General features: G+C 47.5%; 1 protein-coding gene across 5 annotated transcripts in view; it reads right to left on the bottom strand.

Annotated features, from left to right (window-relative positions):
* DIS3L2 (DIS3 like 3'-5' exoribonuclease 2) overlaps nt 1-22,781 on the bottom strand; it is a 358,658-nt gene that overhangs the window by 121,551 nt on the left and 214,326 nt on the right. For all 5 annotated transcript variants that reach the window (XM_020972180.2, XM_078154658.1, XM_020972186.2 and 2 more), the window contains one exon: nt 3,501-3,613. In XM_020972180.2, the coding sequence (XP_020827839.1) occupies nt 3,501-3,613 (113 nt within the window). The remainder of the gene's footprint in view (nt 1-3,500; nt 3,614-22,781) is intronic.

Here is a 22,781-nt window from a genome sequence, read left to right as displayed (position 1 = left end):
GCAGTCAAGAGGTTTCCTGATACGCCTGCTTAGTGGAGAGGGAAGAAGGCAGTAAAGGAGGCTCTATGCATAACTTCTTCTTTATAGGGCTGGGAGAGAAATGGGACCAGACCAGGTGTCTGACAGCTGCTCCCAGGAAGGGGAAGATGTGCTTGAGAAATGACAGGCACTAACTCTCTAAGCTCTTGGGATTAAGGCCATTTGAGGAGACTGGAATAAGGTCAATCACTCAGGCAAATAAAATACTTCTCAGGGCAGCTGCTGGGGCTGCCAACAGAACTATAAAGTCTTAGATTAGCCTCAACCCTTCCCCTCTCCCCCCAAAACCCCAAACTCAGAAACATGTGCTAAAGCCACAGTCAACGGGCTGGCCAAGTTCAGCAGCAGGCGAAGGGCCATACAGGAGAAGAGTCAATCATGTAAACAGGGACAAAAAGGAGCACCAGACCCCCATAGTGCCTTCAGGCTGCCCACAGATTTCAGACCAATCAAAGGCTCTGGGTGCTGGGCCTTGGCTGCTTCCTCTACCTTATCTACGCAACCAGGGAGAGATGAGACTTTTAGCCGGAGAGCTTGGCTGAGTTTTCCCCCCTTTTTCTCAGGGTGGAGGACTCCAGAGGGTGAACAATAGGGTAAAATGAAGTAGTTTACCACTCACATATTAAATGACATTGAGAGGAAATGGTCAATTCATTTTCTAGCCCACATTTCTGTTTTAAGAGTTTTCTTTTTCATATCAACACTTCCACGAATTCAAATTTTGATCAACTCTGTTACCCAGCTTGACATTAACAAAACACCAACACCCCTGACTGCTTGCTGCTGACAGAGTGACCATCTTAAAACTCTTTGGACTCGACATTCAGACTAGCTTCTAGTCTCAATCTTTGATCTCCATTATAAAGCAACACCAATAAAATACTGTAGAGATTTATGGCCGACCTTTCCCTTGAGCTGTTTCACACCTAAAACAACACCAGCGCCCGAGCCAAAAGACAGAAAGTTTACGGTCAGGTTTCAGCTGTTTAGGCTTGCTCTCGCTTTTTAAACTTCATACACTCATTTTTAAAACTGACTTAGAAAAACATTTGCAATCACAGGGTACCCTCCCTCCCAGCTCATGGAAGATAGTCCAGAGAAGTTCCACAGGAACACTTAATTGCCTTCTTAGGAAGGGTCACAGAGCTCTAAGCTGGGACTGAAGACAGAAAATCCCCCCCGGGTTTCTAAACCTCTCTCCTGCCCCACACCCGATCCAAAGGGAAGCATTTTCTAGACTTCCACGGCCATCTTGTTCTAATTCTCCTCCTCTGCCCCCACCCAGTCTGTCCTTTGAACCAGAAGGAATAATACATATTTCTCACCAGGGGCAAAATTTTCACAAAGGGACCTCATTTAAATGTCAGTAAGAAGGATTTCAGATCCAAGATCCTGTTCACTGTAAAAACGTCCTCATCGGTGGGATCATCTCCCTTGTGCTAAGGCATGAAGTTGACATTGTCACTGTCACTACCTCTGTCCTCAGGCGTCAGCAGCCAAGTTCTGGTGCCTGAGGGAGACTGAACCGGGGTGACAGATAGGAGGAGAGAAATCATCACACGTATACCGCAGAAGAAGACCCTCTCCCTCACAGACATCGACAGGGTCCCTGGGCACACGAGACTCCGGGTGGGGAGAGGCTCGCTCACATGCCACATGAGAAAGCACACAAGCTTTTCCTGGAGTGGAGAAGCCATCTGCCCAGCTTCTGAAGCAGATCTTCACAGGCACAGTTAAAAAAAAAATTTAAAAAAAAAACAGCAGAAAAGACACAGTCTTCCAAGAAACAAGAGAAAGAAAGAGGAATAAAGGTCAAAGCAGTGGTCTGAGGTTACCCAGATGCCCATGTTCTTGCTATCCAGAGCTGGGCACCAGACCCTGGGGGAACTGCCAGGCTGGCTGATGTACATCCAGGAGGACGCTGAGGCCCTGGGAGGAAGTGGGGGGGACTTCTGTGCTAGTTTCAGGTCCCCACTTCTAAGGAAAGAGCCCCTCTTCTCCAGGGGTGAATCTCACATTTGCCCATCTTACTACAGAATGAAAAAAGAGAAGCCAGGAGGAAAAGACAAAGCCATTCTAACATTATAACAATAGCTTTGTAATTATCTTTTTTTGTTTGTTTTGCTTTCTGGTGAGGCAGTTACGGTTAAGTGACTTGCCCAGAGTCACACAGCTAGTAAGTGTCAAGTGTCTGAGGCTGGATTTGAACTCAGATCCTCCTGAATCCAGGGCCCGAGCTCAATCCACCGTACCACCTACCAGGCCGCCCCCCCCGTAATTATCTTTTAGTATTCAAGCAGAAAGAAGACAATCAGACAACTGTCCCCAAAGTTTCTCTAACTGTAAAAAAAAAAGTCCCAGAAATACTGATTTCTGCAAAGGACAGCCACACTTAGTTCAAGTTATCTGGGGCCGGATAGGGGGACAATGATCCCTCTCTCCTAGAATTAGTGAATGTTAGAACTGGAAGGGACCTTTGGGAGCAACTAACTAGTTCAACCCCCTCATTTTACAGAAGAGGAAAATGGAAGAGGCCAGAGAAGGAGGCTGACGAGATGCCCAGGGCAAGATGTGAGCAAGTCCAACATGCCGCACCCCCTGGAACTGCCCACGTGCAAGGGGACCCAGAGAGGTAGCAGGAGATCCGGCTAACGCCTGGCTCCTGGCCTAGTGGACTGGTTCCCTTGGACACAGGAGGCAGGGGAAGGACGCGTCCACCCTTCAGTCTGCGAGATGTTTCTGGAGCCACCAGGATGAGGATGGTCACATGGAGCTGGAGAACCTGCATCGGAAGCCCGGTTCTACTACCTCTCATGTGCATGACCCCCTGGGGCCTCAACTTCTTCTCTGCCAAGGGACCAGCTGGACTTCCGACTTCCCTCCTACTCTCAATCTCAGAAGCCAAGAACCTCTGATCTCCAAGGCAGACGTGCCACCACACGGGGTCAAAAATGCTTGGAAAGCCACATCTGCTTTTCCCTTGACAGCTCCAGTAAGGCTCCCTTTCGGACAAATGGCCACGGGTGATGCAGCCAGCCAGAAGAAAGCAAACACTGCAAAGCCAAAGGTCAAGTGGGTCCCTGGAGGGCATTCTCCTTATGCCACAGGTACTGCTCCCAGGTGGCGCCACAGTGCACAGAGCGCCAGACCTGGAGTCCGAAACATTCATTTTCCTGAGTTCAAATCCAGCCTCAGACATTTCCTAGCTGGGTGACCATGGGCAAGTCACTTAACCCTGTTTGCCTCAGTGTCTTCATCTGTCAAACGAGCTGGAGAAGGAAATGGCAAACCACTCCAATATCTCTGCCAAGAAAACCCCAAATGCAGTCATGGGAAGTAAGACAGGACTGAAACAACTGAACAATAAGGCGCTCCCAAACACAGCATCAAGTGAAGGGGGAAGAGGATGAGGTCAACAAGAAAGCACCCTCCATACCAAGCAGACGGAGGCTGCCTCTTACCTTCTGCACCAGGTAGACACTTGTGGCCCTCTCACTGGCCACTGCATCCAGAGCCGATCCTTCCCGGACAAAGTAACTGACATCTGCGATGTGAACGCCCACTTCAAAGTTCCCTGCAAAGGCACAAGATGATTAGAAGGGCAGGGACAGAGCCCTCCCACTGAGCTCCTCTAACAGCCCCAGGCATTTGAGGCTCCCTGCAGCCAGGTCACCTCCTTGGCAGGAAAAGGCCCAAGTGTCCGGGCTTGGTGACGAACCAGAGGGAACCAGCTCCGTGGCAGTGCCCACAGCGGAGGACAAGGAGCCCTTTCCCAGGACTGAAGACCAAACGGCTTCATTTCTTTTCTACCACCTAGAGTAGAGTGAATGACTCCTAGGCCCCTGGCAGTTACCTTGGATCGAGAAATCCTGGCTTGGCCAAGTCTCTTGCAGGAATCCCGCTTCCCATTTCCATGGTGAGGCTCTCACTCCCTTTCATGGCCTCTCCTTTCCCACCAGGCTCTTGTGACTTCTCACACACCCCAGGACAGCTTCCCTGCTGGTTCCCTCTAGCCTGTTCTACAAGGGCAGACTCATTGTCCCGAAGCACCCTCTGATCCCCCCACTCTCCAGAATAAGATGGGATCAGGTATTCTCAGGGACCATTAGCAGCACCTACGATTACTAGGGACCTAATAAAGGCGGCTGTTGATGGATCCAGCGCTGTCCATCGTGAAGCCTTCGTTCATGACCGCCATCCAGGGGCAACCTGTCTCTCCTCTGGACTCTTATAGTACTTTCTTTGTCCTTGTCCTGAGGCACTTGCCACATCCTGTCTATTGTCTTTGATGACAATGAATTAGGACAGGCCTCGTCTTCCTCAAGACCAGCTTACTAAATAAGGCAGTCTGTCCTGGCATCTGGAGCCCTGGTGTTAATGTGCCAGCGGGGGCATTCGACAAGCATGAGCTGGATCCATCAACAGAGCAGGTTATGAAAGGGCCCTCTGAGGCCTAAGGACTCGGGAGTCAGTCTTCACATGCATCCTCCTGTCGGCTACAGGTAACCCCCCCCCCAAAAAAAAACCCCACTGCATAGCAACGCACATGGCAATCTGCCTCTGGCAGGCAGGTCCTTGTCCCACTGGTGCTCATCACAGTGCCTCTATGAGTCAGTAGATGCTAAGTGGAGCCTAAGGAGGGAGCTAGGGATCTGCTGCTGTGGAAAAACCCAGCCCCCCTCCAGCCACCCGACGAGGAGCCCACCATCCTGTAGGCGGGCTGGGCTGAGCCTCGAGGTGCGCTCCCAGACTTCCCAGATGGAGAGCCCCGCCAGATCTTAACACCTCCCGACGCACAGCCTTCAGTGTGCAGGATCACCTGTGTGCACACAGCAGGCTCCCTAGGCAGCCATCTAGCTACCCCAGGACGAGTGGATTCTACCACGATACCTGCTTCGTCTCCTGATCCTCTCCCCAGAGTGGCTGGTCTTATGCCAACTTTGATAACTAGGAGGAACAAAACACGCTGCTGCCACCTGAGCAAGCGGCTCAGGAGTCTGACAGGCCAAGGATTCAAATACAGACTTTATCCTCTTTACCCCAAAGTCTAACCCTGCAACCACACTCCTACAAAGACATTCATTTCTCTCAAGTCTTTCTGAGGCTACAAAGAACAGGCTTCTGCATAAGACAAAGGCAATGTTCTGTCCCAGCTGAACTCCTGTCTGGGACCCTTCTCCAGAAAGGACTCGGGGGCAGCTCCTCGGCCCGCCACCATTCACCTAGGCATCAAGGTCAGCGGGCCCAGCTGGCTTGTGGCGTCACCAAGCTGGTGAATCTGACCCCAGCCACCAAAGCAGCCAGCCTTGGGAAGTTCAGCTTCCACTTGGATATTACAAGTATCTAAAGCCAGCACTGAGAAGATAAAATATAATGGCTTCCTTTGAAGTCACTATTTTAATTTATTGACCTAAAAGATCAATATTGACTAAGGGAGAGGAAAGGGGGTCATTACATCACATCCACCCAGCTGAGCAGTCACTGTGCACTTAACTTACTACACATGAACTTTCTGTCCTTAGTCAAAATTGACAAACTGACAAAGATCTCATTACAGGAGGGAAAACACGCAGAGGGCCAATCAAAACACATGGAAGAGCCTTCAGTTTCCCTTAGGATTCCCAGCAGAGGCCCTTAACCAGTGGTCAGCACTTCCCCCACTTTGGCACTTTTTATGGAAGCCCTAAGTAAATATTTTATTCCATATGTTTACATAATGTAAACTGGCAGCTCTCTGATGGTAGTGATGCTCAAGGGTTAGCGTGTGGGAGGGAGATCTCTGCAACCTGGTGTTTGTAAAACTGTTGCTTGCCAGCAGAAAACTTCCACGGCCTTCTGCAAGGTCAGCTGGCGTGTGAGGGACGCGGACGGGCAGGAGAGGAAGGAGTGATCAGCCCGGAGCCTGAGCACGGCCAGGGTCAAGGCTATGTCAGGCAGCTCTCTTGCACAGAGCCCACCCTGGCTGCAAACCAGCAGCAGCCAGGGAAGCTGGCCAGGCACCAACATCGCTTCCCAAATGCTTCATGATCTCACTGACTTGGGTGTTCCTTCTGACAATGTATCCAGACCTGCCCCTCCCGTCCTTGCCCCTCTCCTCCCACCCCAGCATGCACTGCAGGCCTTCCTCACATTCTCCTGACATCGTGGTCGTCATCATCATCATCATCATCATCATCATCATCACCACAGCATGGTCACCACAGCCTAGTCAAGCGGGAGGGGACCTAAAGACCCTCTCATCCCACCTCCCATCGTGGGAAAGAATTCTTTCTGGCACATTGCTCACCAACGGCCTCTTTCTCCCCTCTCCTCTCTCACAGCCCTTCCTCTGCAGACGGTAACAGCGAGTACACCTGGGGGTGGACCTTCCTCCAGCCAGTGAGGACAAGCCCATCATCTTCCAAAGGAGCCTGCTGGCTCCCCAGGTGGGCAGCCCCAGCTGAAACAAAGACTTTCTGAGGTTGCACCGAAATCCGTTTTCCTTTCATCTTCTTGGTTTATAGATCTCTCCTTCTGCCTCACAGCTCTTCCAGCATTTGAAGAGAAACAGCTCCAATGTTCTCCTTCCCTCCAGTTCAGCATTCCCAGATCTTCCACCTTTTCTTCCTGGGGCAGGCCCTTACAGAGCCTCGTCCCCTGCTGCTAAGAGCGGGGGGACTCAGCTGCCAGAGCTGAATGCAACACACCGGACAAGGTATGACCAACACAGGGCCCAGCCAGCCAACTTCTCACAGTCACGACACGGGAGAACTGGTAGTGATGTGGCCTAAGATGGCATCTGCTTTTGGGTCTGCTGCATCCCTGTTAGCTGGCATGCCCCTCCCCCTGGCTCTGCCCTGTCCCACTCCCCCAATACTGGAAGGTCAGGGGCACACCAGATGTGGTTATAAATAACAGGAGATTATTACTCTCAAGTAATTTAGAAGAAAGCACATCAATTCTTTGAAATTATTTATTTCAAAAGATGAGTGTCAGTTTAAAATTCCCTTTTTCTTTGATATTATACGTCTCTTCAATTTACAACAGCTATAATTTTGTATTTCCTGAGCCTAGTTTTTATAACTTTACAAGTCTTTACATTCTAAACACAAACTAATATTAATGGATTACTTTTCATAGTTTGATTTCATCATGTAAATTTAAACGTTAAGAAAATAACAGAACAAGCCTGGTTTCCATGGGGGGGAAAAGTGTAACATTTTCTTTTAAAAACCTGTTTTATCATTTTTTTTTCTTGTTGATTACAAATGACAAGGGAAGGCTTTTCTTAGCTCCCCCCCCCCCAGTCTCGATGCCCACAGGTCTCAGAGACATCTCTACCACTCCCTTTAATCCTGGTCCTTACCCAGCATCCCTTGCTGCTACGTTCCTGCCACAGCCAGTTTCCTGAAATCAGCCTCCCATTGCCAGACCACGCCCCTGCTCAGAAAATCCACAAGGAATCCCTAGATTGCCTTTTCAAGCAATTCAAAACTTTTCGGCCTTGACTTTTCCAAAATGAATTCATTACTTTATTCATTCAATAAACTTTTATAGTATTAGCTTGCTTTCTATAGCAAAGTTAATTTTCTATAAACTGAGATTTGAAAACAACTGAAACTGAATGCTATAAAGTTATAATGGGCAAATTTGGCTTCAAAGAAGAGATGAAAGGCAGCACTTTCCTCCCTTCTTTGCAGAAGTGAGGGGCTATGGGTGTGGAGTACTGCAGATAAGGTCATCATGGGATACGCTGCTTAGCCTTGTTGAACCGTTTTTTCTTTTTCCTTATTATTCATTTTTATGAAGAACAGCCCTCTTTGGGTGGGGGTGGGGGAAGACACGGAGCAGGCACTGTGCCCTTCTCTGCCCTTCCCCTTCCCAGGGAGCTTAGCATCTAGGAGGGGAATGAGATCAAAAGACACATAACATCTAATCCCATGCATTCTGCCCCTCTTCAAAGTTCTCTGTCGCCAGGCCTCTCCTGCTCCCTAGCACCACATGAGCCACTTCAGTAGCAAGCACCACTGTCCCTTCCCCTGCCCCCCCACCCCATCCCTTCATGGCTGGGTTTGCTCTTTGGGTGGGTGCTACTGCCCAGACCGCAAATGCCCTCCTCACTGCTCGCTCTGAACTGTTCAATCCATTCTCTGGAGTTCAGCACAAGTGTAATAGAACGCCATCTCTCTGAGGGCAGGAACATTCATTTTTTGGTATTTCCATTTCCAGTGCCTTGCATGTAGCAGGTACTTAATAAATGCTGGCTCACTTGAAGCCTTGCCAGACAGTTCCCTCATTCCATGCTAATCTCTATTTTCTCTGAACTCCAAATCCAGCAGGACTGCAGAACTGCGCACCTTAAGGGCCCAGGGATATATTTTGTTCAGTGCAACAAAGATGGATGAATTGTTCCCATGACTAGAGTGCACCGTGTCACAAGCTGGCAAAGCTCTCTGCCGCACAGTTATCCATTTAGAAATCCAGCTCCTCCTCTAACTGGAATTCTACATAAATGAATACAGTGGCGGCTCCACTTGACACTTCAGGTCCTGGAGCAGAGCCCCTGTCACAGGCTCATCAAGGATAGTCTTATATTCCTTGGAAGAGTCAATTCAACAACCCAACAATGCATCGCAACAGACATTAAGACACTGGAAATACAAAGACAAAAATGAAACAGTCCCTGCCCTCAAGGAGTTTACATTCCATAAGGAAGATACAACACAGACGCAGAGAAGGAAGTACAGAGTGATTTCTATGCGTATGCTGGAGCTAGTTTCCAAAAGGCAGAAGGTGGGAGAGGAGGAAAAACATTTCAGGCAGGGGGCACCAGGCGCGGCCTGTGCAAACGGATGGAGCAGACAGAATGCCCTCTACAGGAATGATCAAGGAGGAAGTGTAGCTAGAGACCCAGGAAGGGCTTTCAGTGTCACGAGTCTGTGTCTTATCCTAGAAGCAACGGGGAGGCCCTGAAGCTTCTAGAGCTGGGGAGGGATGATCAGAGCTGCTGAGATCTCTGTTTTAGTAATACTAATTTGGAAACTTTACAGAGGATGGAGTGAAGAAAAGAGCCTCAAGACAGGGAGGCCAATTAGGAGCCAAAAGAGGTAATGAAGGGGAGGTACCAGGGGATCTATGTGAGTGAGAGAAGGATGCAGGTGTGAGAGATGTTGTGTAAGCAGAACCTGTTAAGTCTGGGCAACAATTTCGATATGGGGGCTGAGTGAGAGCCGAGTCAAGGAGGGCATCTTCGCTGTGACTCTGGATGACCAGAAAGATAGTGATGTCCTCTGATGAAATAGGAATGTTAGGAAGAGGGGGAAGTTTAAAGGGAAAGAAAATTCCATTTCTGACACGTTGAGGCGGACATGCTAATGGGACATCTGGATGAAAATGTCCAGGAGGACGCTAATGATGGGCTTCGAGTTCAGAACAAAGATGAGACCTGGGAGTCGTCTACAGAGAGGATAAGTGAATCCATGGGAACCAGGGAGACCTCTGAAAATAGGACAAAAAGAAAGGGAACCAAGACAGAGCCCTGTGAGAAGCGGGGTATGGATAATGACCCAACAAAGGAAACAGAATGACTGGTCCAACAGGAGGAAGAACAAAACAGCAGAGAGGAGACTGTCCAGAAGATAGGAGTCAACAGTGTCCAAAGCTGCAGAGAGGAGGACGAGAGCCGGTCATGAGACTTAGGAGGTAAGAGATCAAGGCCAACCTTGCTGGAAAGAGCAGATGGACAGCAAGGGACTGAGAAGGGAGTCTGGGCACTGAGGACAGACCGCTTCCTCTAAGAGTTGGCCATGGGCAGAAGAAGAAGATGACAGTCTGAGGGGAAGACACGACCAAGTGAGGCTTTTCTAGACAGAGGAGATGAACATGTTTGCAGGGAAGGAGGCAGTGTGTAAAGAGAGAGTTGGAGGATGGTTTGGAGCGAAAGCTCCTAGATGAGATGGGAGGGGATGGCCTTGGCAAGGACAAGGGTAATTTTTCCTTCAACAACTAGAAAAAAGGGTGATAGTATGAGAGTGATGCTGAGATGATCCAGGCTGTAGATTTGGGGAAGAAGAAGGAACTTATGACAGAAAGGCTCTGTTTTCTCCACCAAGTGTGAGATCATATGCTCTAGAAAGGAAGAAGAAAGAGATGGTTAGGTGGTTGGAAGAGAAGAAAGGTTTGTAATAAGTAAAACAGTGAGTCAATCAGGAAAAAAAGAAAAAAGATGTCAATGAAGCAGGGAGGGCCCAGCTGGGGCTTGTACGATGTAACTTTGTAACGGACCTAGCAGTCAGCACAGTGGGGTGACTCCCTTCAGCATCTGGAGGTGGGAATTTCCTCTGTGATTCTCCTGGGTTCACATCTCTAGCATCCTCAACTATTCCTTGTATGGCCTCATTTCTAGCCCTTCACCCTCTTGGAGACACCTTCTCCACTGGATAACAGTCCCTCTTCCAATATGCTATCCATAATGGAACAAAGTACTGCAGATATGGTCTGACCAGTACAGAGTGCAATGCGATTGTCTTGATCTAGGTACTTTACTTCTATTTCTGTAACCTGAGATTAAAGAACATACACATTCACTATTTCTGCCACGAAGGATGTCCCTAAAGGTGGATGCTGTGTTACTGGCATTTAGCTATAGGACACAGAGCTCCGTGGTGAGGCTGATAACTACTGAAGAGAGGTCAGTCTGGCAATAAACACAGGAAAAGCGAAGACACTGAAGGATGCATAGTCCAAATGTGACACACAGTGTGTTCAAGTGTGACCCAGTGAGTTAGTCTGTGTTTCTAGGACAGGTACCACAGAGGAGCAATCAGCGGGACCTAGAACTGACCAGCAGGAGAGCAGTTTTGGAAACCTACCCCACCCTTTCAGGAGGTCAGAGCTGCTCCCTGCCACCAAAGTCCATCTACTGAGCAGCAATATTCTCCTGACGATGCACTGCGGCTACAAATCCCAGAGGACCACTCTCTCAGAAGAATCCAAATCGCAGGTGGCTTAAAGACTGGTGGAAAGATCCATGAGGGGGACAAGCAGGCTCTATGGCAATGACTTTCAAGTAAGAAGGAACATACAAAGCTAATCCCACCTAAAAAGCTTTTATTAGCACCTGTTATGTTCAAGGAAGGCATTATGCTTGGAACACAAAGAAAAAAAGGAAAAACAGTCCCTTGAGAAAAGACACAATCAGAATCACATATAACTTGGGGGAGTGGGGAGAAGTCATGTAATGAGAGTAGGGGATAACAAATGGACAGCCCAAACACTACACTCATAGTTCTGAAATGATTTTTTAAAGAAAGAGGAAAGGCTCTAGCAGGTTGGGTAGAATTACCTCAAGAACTGAAGCTGTGTGCCTCAGGCAGTCCCATAACCTCTCTGAGTCTCAGCTGCCTCTCTAGCAAAATGCAAGCAATCGCTCTGATAGGACCTGCCTCCTGCAAGGCTGTCATGAGGATCAAGATGCAGAGCCCCTTACACACAAGCACATTCTGGGCATTTCACAAATTTTCACTGAACTGTATTGACCAATAACACAAAAAGGTCTGCAGCGGACCTCATCTACCATCTCATCTGACCCCCATAACCATCAGCTGAGGCAGGCTCTGGAGTGAAGTGACGTGCTCAGGGCCACACAGTAACTAAGCATCGCGTGGAGGAAGCAAACACAGGTAGCTCCTGCCTCGGAGGCCGGCCCATGCCGCCTGTAGAGCTCATCTCCTAAACCACAGGAGCAAGACAACTAGTTCTCTCTCCTTTTGAGCTCCTCGATGCCCCTCATACACTCAATAAAGCTTGTGGAATGAACGAAGTGCCTTGCTCAGCTGAGATCCCAGCTTCATCCCCACTGACTCTCTGACGGAGGCAGCATGCCCTGAGTGATACTGTTACAGGAGCCAGACTCCCATAGAGCCAGAGGGGGGAAAGTCTGCAAAAGTGAAACTTTGGTACGTCCACAGTGCCCCAGGTAAAAGAAGGAATGTCTGTGCTGGAAGCCTGGCGTCTTATCAGCTGAGTATGCTCTTATTTGTGGCAGCATCCCAAGCCTGGGAAGCAGGCACTGGAACCATATTTTGGTCACATGAAATTCTGGAGACACATTCTGTAGCTGAGAAACAATTGGGCTCAAATCACCTTGTGGCTACACAATAAACTCCACGTTTCAGCCAGAGTCAGCAAATTCTCTCTGACTTCAATGGAAACATGGATTGGGTTGCTAGGTAAAAGGGACAACTCAAACTTTGATGGTGTCCAACTCTGTGTGGTATTTGGTTATGTAATTGCATGCAGAAGTCCATCATGGACGTACCATGCAATGGCAGCTCTCTGTAGAAATGACGTGGTCTTGGTTTGAGTCAATTTCACAAATTTAAAATGGTCAAGCAGTAACAGAAAGCTGAGCACATCTGAAGTCATTCGACAACTGCACATGTGGAAAGAGCTGGTTTCTCTTCCTATCCATGAAAAGTGATTTCCACTTGTCATCTCGCAAAGGTTCCCGTAAGAACTTGCATCTTCAAACTCCCTCATTTGTGGGGTACCTTCTGGACCCTCAGAGCCAAATCATTTAGTAAGCTCCTACTACGTGCCAGGCACTCTGCTGAATACTAGAGATACAAAGAGAGAGAAAAGACAATCTCTGCCCTCAGGGAGCCTGAAATCTAATGGGGGAGACATCTATACAAACAAGTTATATACAAGATAAGTAGGGGGAAAAAATTAGGAAAAAAGATGCTGGAATTAAGGGATCAGGAAGAGCTTCCTGTAGAAGATGGGATTTTGGTTGGAACTTAAAGAAACCCAGGGAGGCGAGGAGGGAGAGAATTCCAGACATGGGAGATAGCCAGAGAGAATGCTGAGAGGGAGGGTCTCGTTGGTGGAACAACCAGGAGTCCAGCGTCACTGGATCAAAGAGTACTCATTAGGGAGTAAAGTATAAGAAGACTGGAAAGGCAGAGGGGGGGCTAGTCATGAGGGGCTCTGAATGCCAAACAGAGCATTTTGTATTTGATCCTGGAGGCAACAGGGAGCTACAGGAGTTTGTCGGGGGGAGGGGGAAATGAAATCAAACCAATCCTTTAGGAAAATCACCTTAGTGGCTGAATGGAAGATGGCCTGGAGTGGGGAGAGACTCACAGGCTTTTGGCATAGCCCAGGTGTGAGGGGAGGACCTGAACTAGGGTGGTGGCAGCATCAGAGGAGAGAAGGGGTCATATTAGAGAGATGTTGCAAAGGCGAGATCGGCAGGCCTGGACAGCAGCTCAGGTATGGGAATATGAGAGACAATGAGGAGTCCAGGATGGCTCCTAGATGGTGACTCTTGGAGACCCAGAGGATGGTGCTGCCCACAACAGTAATGGGAGGGTTAGGGGGGGCAGATAACGAGATGTGTTCTGGACACGTTTAATTTAAGGCATCTACTAGACATCCAGTTCAAGATGTCTGAAAGGCAGCTAGCAATACAAGATGGGAGGTCACCAGAGACAGCTGGGCAGGAAAGGTGGATTGGAGGACCATCAGCATAGAGATGGTAATTAAATCCATGGAAGCTGATGAGATCACCAAGTGAAATAGTACACAGGAAGATGATAAGAGGGCAAAGGACAGAACCTTGAGGGACATGTTTGGTTAAAGGGTGTGATCTGGAGGGGAATCCCCCAAAGGAGACAGAGAAAGAGCAGCCAGACAGGTAGGAGGAAAACCAGGAGAGAAGGGGGGTGTCCTGAAAACCTAAAGAAGAAAAAGTGACCAACAATGTCAAAGGTTGCAGAGAGGTCAATGAGAATGAGGATTGAGAAAAAGGTAACCCTGAAGAGAGCAGTTTCCATGGAACGGTGAGGTAGGAAGCCAGACTAGAAGTGGCTCAAAAGAGTGAGAGGAGGGCAAGTGGAGGCTATTAGGCTGTCCAGCCTTTTGAGCTTAGTCACAAAGCGGAGAAGAGATACAGGACAATGATTAGTGGGAATGAAAGGGTAACGGGAGGGTTTTTCCAGACGGGGGAGCCATGGGCACATTCGTCAGCAACAGGGAAGATGCCAATAGCTAAGGAGACACTGAAGATAAGGGCAGAGTAAGGCTGTGAGAGGGGTGATCTGTTGGAGGAGACAGAATGGAATGAGATCACTTGTGCAAGTAGAGGGGTTTGCCTGTATAAGGCGGAGGGCACATCGTCACATGAGACGGGGGAAAGAAGGAGGGAGCGGCTGAAGCCAGCTGGGGGACAGGAGATGAGGAGGAGGGGAGGGGAGAAAGGGAGCTCAGGACAGGCTTCACAAGGTGGGAAGAACCTTGATGCCATCAATCTGCAAATACTCAGTTAAACAGCCCACACAGCTATTTTCATCATGTTCATTCAGAGGCTCTGGAATGTGACCTGACATTTACATCAACACCACAGAGGAAGAAGACGACGACCCAGGCAGCAAATTTCTTTTTTTTTTTTTTGCCCATCCAAACTACTTGGGCGGTAGTCATCCTCATTAGCAGAAAAGGGAGTAAGAAGCTAGACGTTCGAGGCCAGCTGACTTCGAAGCAAGTGGGAAAGCCCGTGTCGTTGGGTCACACGAAGGGCAGAAAGCAGTCCAAAGGCTGCCAGGGACCTATGAATGGGCACTCTGCCTCCTCTGCAGGGTGAAAACAGAATTGGAAGGTCAAAGAGAACAGATGAAAGTAGAAGAAAAGCTGCCAGGAGCTGAAGAAGTGAACAAGCGAGAGGCACAAGTCACGGTGGGATTCTAGGGGTAGAGTCAAAAGAGGAACGTAAGGTCACCGAGCTCAGGCCTTCACCTTCTAAGTGAGGAAAACAAGGTCCTTACACATGTTTGAAACAGAGGCTTTGCTCTTCTTTCATTCTCAACTGGGAATGGAGGGTGGAAGGTAGAGAAGGGAGATTTTTGACAATTAAAAAATATATATTTGGGGGGGGGCAGCTAAGTGGCACAGTGGATAGAGCACCAGCCCTGAAGTCAGGAGGACCTGAGTTCATGTCTGGCCTCAGACCAAACACTTGACACTTACTAACTGTGTGACCCTGGGCAAGTTACTTAACCCCAGTTGCCTAAAACAACAACAACAACAAAAAATATATATATTTTTAAGTTACCACACAAGAACAGAGAAATAAAAGTGTTCCCTTGTGGATGTACCAAGTGGAGATGCCATACATGGGCCAATTCCTCTGCTGTATTTTCCATTTCTATCTTCTCAAGGCAACACAGGGTTTGGTGAGCTGAAACAACTGGACTCCCCTGGAGGTCAAAAATGCCCCATGACATAGAGACAACACCACAGGAGAGATCATTTCAAAATCAGAATTAGAAATGACTTGAGGTAGAAGAAGCACGACAGGAAAGAAAACACTGAAGCCCAAGGCATAGCATGAATGAAGGTACGAGGGACAACAGCCAAAAAGCAAAACTGCTCAGGTGTGGCACCTTTTTTTTTCAATTAATTTATTTTGATTTATCAACAATCACTTCCATATGCTTTTGAATTTAAAATTTTCCTCCCCCTCCCTCCCACCTCCCTCCCCAAGACGGTGTACAATCTGATATAGGCTCTACGTATGCATTCCTATTAAATATGTTTTCACATTAGTGATGTTGTAAGAATTAGAACCAATAGGAGGAACCACCAGAAAGAAGAAACAAAAGACAACATTAGAAAATATAGCAAAAAATATGCTTCGATCTGCATTCAAACTCCATAGCTCTTTCTCTGGATGTGGATAGCATTTTCCATCGTGAGACCTTTGGAGATGTCTTAGATCCTTGCATTGCTGAGAAGGGCTAAGTCTACCAATATCAGTCATCGCACAACATGGCTGTTACTGTGTACAACATCATCCTGGTTGTCATGGCACCTTTTTCCCCCAGATTTACTTTAGCTACATCAGGGGTTCTCCTGATTCCAGAATATTGTATTTGTGTTGGAAACATAACGTAGTATGTAATTTAACACTGTAAGCATGTCTTACTCTCAACCCATATATGCCATATGTCAGTAATAGCTAATCAATTAGCACTACTACTACTACTACTACTACTACTACTACTACTACTACCACCACCACTACTACTACTACTGCCACTACTACCACCACTACTACTACTACTACTACTACTACTACTACTACTACCACCACCACTACTACTACTACTACTACTACTACTACTACCACCACCACTACTACTACTGCCACTACTACTACTACTACTACTACTACTACTACTACTACTACCACCACCACTACTACTACTACTACTGCCACTACTACCACTACTACTACTACTACTACTACTACTGGTACTGGTACTGGTACTAGTACTAACTACTACTGCCAAAATTCAAAATTTTCCTGTAGAGTACAAAATTCCCCTCGCTGTATTTCTGTGAGTGAGGGAAGACACAGACCCTGATCTGGAAACAGGCCATGTCAGGTGGTGACAGGGGCAAGAGGACACAGATTTTAGAAGGACCAGTAAGGGCACTGCCCAGGGCAGGTGCACCCACTTGGTCACAATCTCAAGCCTCGCACCAGGGAATTCAGATAAAGTGGGAAGCAAGAGAATGAAATGACAAGTCAGTAGTCTAGGGATGAGCATGAACTGTACACGCAGGCCACAGGCACTGACAAGAGGGCTAGCAGAGCTAGAACGTGATTGGCTGAGGTGAGCAAAAAGCTGGGTACTCGTGGGGCCGGGAATGCCTTTTGACAGACCATGCAGGGGCCAGGCTACCTTTCAGTTCCATGAGGGCTCATGATCTCCGACAACCAGCCACCTACCTACCTTTCATATCACAAACTCCGAAAGCAAACGCAGTTTTAAAACTGTGAACAGACGTGGTCCTAAACATCTCTGCTAGCCACTGAGGCAGAGTGGTGTTGAAGGTGGGGCAAGAGGGTCTTGGTTCACACCCAGCTCTGCCACTCACTGATCTGAATGGCCCTGGACACTTCTTCCCTTGAGGTTTCCATATCTGAACCGTAAAATGAGGCAGCTGAACAAGGCAATTATCAAGGTCACATCTAGCTCCAAATCTGACTCCATGCAAAGAAGACACCCCAACCTGGCTGTTAACACCAAACTGTAGGACCAGTCCACCAGGCCTACAACCAACCCTGAAGTACATGGACAGAGTGCCAGGCCTGGAGTCAGAAAGACCCGAATTCAAATATTGTTTGTAAGAACAGCACTGAGCGCACTGCCTGGCACAGAGTAGGTGCTACATGAAGGCCTGCTCCCTTCGCTTCTCTCCGCTCCCCTCACGCCAACATACCCACATTCAACCAAATCTTCTTCAGGATCCGCCCCTTCCCACCTCTTATTCATTCATTCATTCATTCATTCATTCATTCATTCATTCGAGTTGTCAACATTCACTTTTATAAGATTTTGAGTTCTAAATTTTTCTCCCGCCCTCCCCAAGATGGCGTGCGATATGATACAGGCTATGTACATGTACAATCATATTAAACATATTTCCACATTAGTCATGTTGTGAAAGAAGAATCAGAATAAAAGGAAAAAACCATGAGAAAGAAAAAACAGAAAGCGAAAGGGAAAACAGTCTGCTTCGATCTGCATTTAGACTCCATGGTTCTTTCTCTGAATGTGGGCAGCATTTTCCATCGTGAATCTTTTGGAATTGTCTTAGATCCTTGCATTGCTGAGAAGAGCTAAGTCTATCAAAGTCAGTCATTGTACAATGTGGCTGTTACTGTGTACAATGTTCTCCTGGTTCTGCTCACTTCAATCAGCATCAGTCCATACAAGTCTTTCCAGGTTTTTCTGAAGTCCTCCTGCTCATCATTTCTTATGGAACAATAGTATTCCATTACATTCACATACCAAACTTGTTCAGCCATTCTCCAATTGATGGGCATCCCCTCAATTTCCAATTCTTTGCTACTACAAAAAGAGTTGCTATACATGTTTTTGTACATTTGGGTCTTTTTCCCATTTTTATGATCTCTTTGGGATACAGACCTACTAGTTCAGCCACCTCTTCTCCAGGGCCCAGAGTCTTCTCACTACATTTTCTGCAACATCCTCCTAGCAGGAACTGGCACCTTTAGCCCAGGGATACCACGACCCTCCAGTTATGGCCAGCCCTTCCATACAGAAACAGAACAGTCAAAGGCCTCTGGTATCTCGAGTAGAATGTTCTCTCATCCTTCCCCCAAAAGCAAGAACCACGGGGCTCTTCTGGCTAATGGTGGCTGCCAGTGAGGCTCCCTTGTCCTGCAGCTGTGAGGGCAGCTACTCAGCCCCCCTCCCCACAGAGCAGGAAAGATGATCTTCCTCAAGGGAGTAAAGGGAAGCTCTTGTTCAATGACTTACCCAAGGTCACAGAGTCCAACATATAGCAGGTCTTTCCTCCCCCTCCATGACTATGTTGCTGTTCACGCCACTTCTCATATCAGAGAATCTGAGATACTGCTCATATCCAACCCAACCTTCTTGTCAAGCACCCGTTCTAAGTCCTAATGTGCCCACATCAGTCTAGCAGCCTGAGTATTAGCCTTCCTTTTGCCCATCTTGGAATGTCATGCATGTATAACATTCCACTGGACTCTTGAGACTTCAAGACCCTTGGACTCCAGGATCCCACCACTAGGAATTTAATTTATAAATGTTACTGAAAGGGTATATGTATGTGTGTGTGTGTGTGTGTGTGTGTGCGCGCGCACATGCACGCACAAGAGTTCTCTGTTAAAAAAAAAAAAGGCCAGATGTTCAATGACTGAAGAATGGTTTAGTCACCAGTAATATTTCCACATCCCTCCATTAAGATCATTAACCTATTGGGGTGGGGGTGGGGGGTGTCATGAGTTCTCTCAGAAGCCATGACTGAGCAACACGAGCTCTGACAGTGGGAAAGGTTTCAAATACATTTTGATGACAGACTGTCTGATGTCTGAGGATCAGCCTAGCTAAGGCTGGGGGAGGCTGACCACTAGAGGGCTAGCTCCCCCACACCAGGAAAGCTTGATCCCTCTGGGTTACCAGAGGGATTGAATGGCGCCAAAGTCAACAACCCGACAATGTTCTTAGCACTGCCTCAGCACCGTTATCCACACATTGATTTCTTTTTCTTCTGATTTCATGCTCACCAAACAATCTTTCAAGTTAATAGACCCACCAAGAAGGAGTAGTTCTATGTGGATGAATAGTCATGATAGCATTTTGATTTCCAATGAATCTTCTTAAAAACTTAGTCTCGAATCATTGATCAACCCTGGCTGCCCTGGTAAAATCAAGCTTCTGAACTGTGGAGGCTGGGATCACACATGGGTTGTTGGGGGAGGCAGCTCTTTGACAATCTCTAGCAATGTGTCTTCGACACATTCCTAAGGACTAACACAGTAGGTGCTTAATAAATGTTTACTGACTGCCTGATTATCTCTCCTAAGACAATCACTCTCACAGTTCTGCAGGCCACCCTCCAATCTGGTTTCGCATTCTCAATCCTCTGTCCTCCCTGTTTCTCGTCCTCATGTCATCTGCTGAGGTAAATTTCTTCTCTCTTTGTAAAGATGGGTTCACACTGGTAATCACGAACATGCTGCCAGCCCCAATGGAAGGAGGACTCTACTCCTGCATGTGTTTCTTTGTCTTCTCTCTCCTGGCTGCAAATGTTTTCAGGGAAGATCAGGTAAGTGTGCCTAGGTATCCACATGACTGTACCAAGGAGCAAGTTCAGAGGTATGTGGTCACAAGGCCTTTCTGTCCTTTCAGAGAGCTCAGAGCCCAAGATGATAAAGAAATGAGTGAACATGAAAAGATCAAACCAATGCATAAATGGCCAAAAAACATTTGTCCTATACAGGAGAACAGTAAGAACATTTCAGTAATGGGGAGTGAAGATTCTGGTGTTACTGGGATGACATTCAAAGAATCAGCCTTTGGGCAGACATGACCTTCCAGTGAGCCCTGCAGGTGCTCCAGTCCCCCAGTACTTGGGGAAGCATGACCCACCCATGGCCCCTACAGCCCTCTGCTCCTCCACTGCCTCAGCAGACCAACTACTGAAGATCCTGAAAAGAAAGTTTTCACACCAAAGTCCTTGGCGCTGCCAAACGGCTCATCATCAAAAATTCAGCCAGCTAGGCAATTCATCAATGGAAATGACGTTATGATGACGCCTTCCCTGCTCTGCTGATGCAATCTAAGGACCAAAAGGCTTTCCCATCTCACTTACAGCTGAAACCTCTTCTATATGTCATCTGCCCCAGTGAGCTCCTTGGGAGGATGGGCTGCCTTGCCTTTCTACTTGGGCCCTTCGTGTTTGGCTTCAGGAATACTTTTTTTGTTCATTCATATTTGGGTTAAGGAATCAAGGGAGTTATTTGTCACGATAAGACCCTAGGAACGCACAGGTAGAGCTGGAAGGGGCCTTTAAGGTCATCTTCTCCAAAGCTCTCCTTTTACCAACAAGGAAACTCAGGCCCAAGGAAGTTAAGGGCCTTTGCCAAGGTCACATCAGTGATATGTGGCAAGGCTGGGATTCGAATCCAGGATCTCTGGCTTCAGGTTCTCTAACTTCTTCCAAAGTACCAAGTCTTGGGCTGAGAGGAGAGTTCTATTTAAATGAACCATTTCTGTTCATTTCAGTATGTAGAGTCTTTACAGAGGGGGAATGTTCAAATGATTTCTTTCAAGGCCCTAAACCTAAGCATATTCATACAGTGTATGCTGTGTACATACTTTTCTTCTTTGTTAAAAGATAAGCTTCTATCATCTCCTTCCCTCAGTAAATGACTCAAACTCTAGAGAGACCTTTAGCAGGCACTGGGGTTAAGTGACTTGCCCAGGGTCACCCAGCTAGTGAGTATCATGTGTCTGAGGCCAGATCTGAACTCAGGTCCTCATGACTCCAGGGGCTGGTGCTCTATCCACTGCACCACTCAGCTGCCCCTAGCAGGCATTTTCTAAATTAACTGATGTCTTCCTGTTTCCACCCTTTGCCCTCTCAATAATGATGGAAGAAAACAGTCAGAGTAGGCACCTACTACTGTAGAATATCTAACCTGACAAGCTCTTTTCAGTAGCTGAAGGACCCTCGTGGGAGGAGGTGCTTGACCCATTGTCCTAGGACTCAGAGGTCAGAACCAGGAAGAGCAAGCAGAAGCTGGCAAAGAGACAGGAAAACGTCCTAACAAGCAGAACGAGCCACACGCAGAATGCTCTATTTCACTGGCCAGGGCCCTAGTGGGCTTTGGTTTTTCTTGTATGGGTCTGACCACGTGGCCCCTCTAAACTCTGCCAATTCTGTAATTCTGATAATGGCCAAAACACGTTTTTACTCTTCAGAATTGCTTCCAGTTGAGGTGCCTAATGGTTTTTTATCTCAAAACTTAGAATGGGGAATAAAAAGCCTTCATTATGGTGAAGCCATTGTTTGTCACACTGGCATGGAAAAGTAAGTTCTATAGGCTTAAAGTTACATCCTCTTTTTTCAACATAATACTAATGAAAACAACAGAATCTTTCCATTTAAAACCTCTCCAAAATACTCCCCTTAATCCTCGGAACACATCCAGCACCAGCCCGGAGTGCCGCTGGTGGAAAGGACTTCAGGGCTCATCCAATCCAGCCGGTGGATTCCACGCACAAATGATCTGGACAACAACCTGCCTGACAAGGGGCAGATGAGCCTATCTTTGCTTGCAGACTTCAAGTAAGAAACAGCAGGTGTGAGGAATTCAAAGAAAGATGCGTCTGAACTGATGCATTCAAAGCAGCAGCAGCAGCAACGTCAGTGAACTACACAAAGATGGCACCAGTGGGAAGGAGCCCAGAGATGATGAACAGCTCCCACACTGAGAGGGCCAGGGCCATCACACACAGGTCACTGTTTGCCTTTATTTGTCTGTCTTTGTTCAAAGAAAAAAGGGAGGGGGTCAATTCCCAAGGGGGGGAAGGAGGAGGGTTTGAATCTCTGGAGACAAGCACACTGTCGAAACGAAAAGCAGCAATGAAACAAAGGTACCAAAAAAAAAAAAAAAGACAGCTTCTGCCAGACTCATCATTTCCTTTACAGACAGGGTTACCAGACTGCCAGAAAGAAGTAGGAACCTGCAGAGAGCTGTTCGCCACCCTTCAGCAAAGCGTCTGACACTGTGCAATACTCATTCTTGTGGATAACTTGGCCAGGCTGAGGCTACCGGATAACACAATCATCTGGACTGGGGACTGGTTGAATGACCGAACCCAAAGAACAGTCCTTAGTGGTCAAGTTACCAGGAGGTCTGCAATGGAATGCTGAGTCCTGGGCTTTTAACGTTTTTCTCTATGACTTAGATAAAGGCATAGATAGAACGATATAATAGCTAGCAGCTGGTGGCTGGATAGAGGACTAGACCTGGAGCCAGGAAGACCCGAGTTCAAATTTGACCTCAGACATTTAATAACTGTGACTTGGGGTGAGTCAGTGACCTTCTGTTTGCCTCAGTTTCCTTATCCATAAAATGGGGATAACAACAGTAACTATCTCACCGGGTGGTAGCTGTAGATCAAACAACATAATTATAAAGACTTTGTCCAGTGCATGGCACACAGTCACTGCTGTAAAAACTTTAGCTATCATTATAATGTGCTTGCCCAATTTGCTAGTGACCCAAAGCCAGGAGGAGAAGCTCATACAACGGATTCAGAGATTTTGACAGGTTAGAACACTGGGCACAATCTAACAGAATAAAATTTAACAGGCAAACACATCATGTCCCACATTTGGGGATAAAAAAACCC

This window comes from Phascolarctos cinereus, unplaced genomic scaffold (assembly GCF_003287225.1).
Source record: "Phascolarctos cinereus isolate Bilbo 61053 unplaced genomic scaffold, phaCin_HiC Scaffold_5;HRSCAF=322, whole genome shotgun sequence".
NCBI classification, from domain to species: Eukaryota; Metazoa; Chordata; class Mammalia; order Diprotodontia; family Phascolarctidae; genus Phascolarctos; species Phascolarctos cinereus.
This window is presented reverse-complemented; position numbering and strand designations above follow the sequence as displayed.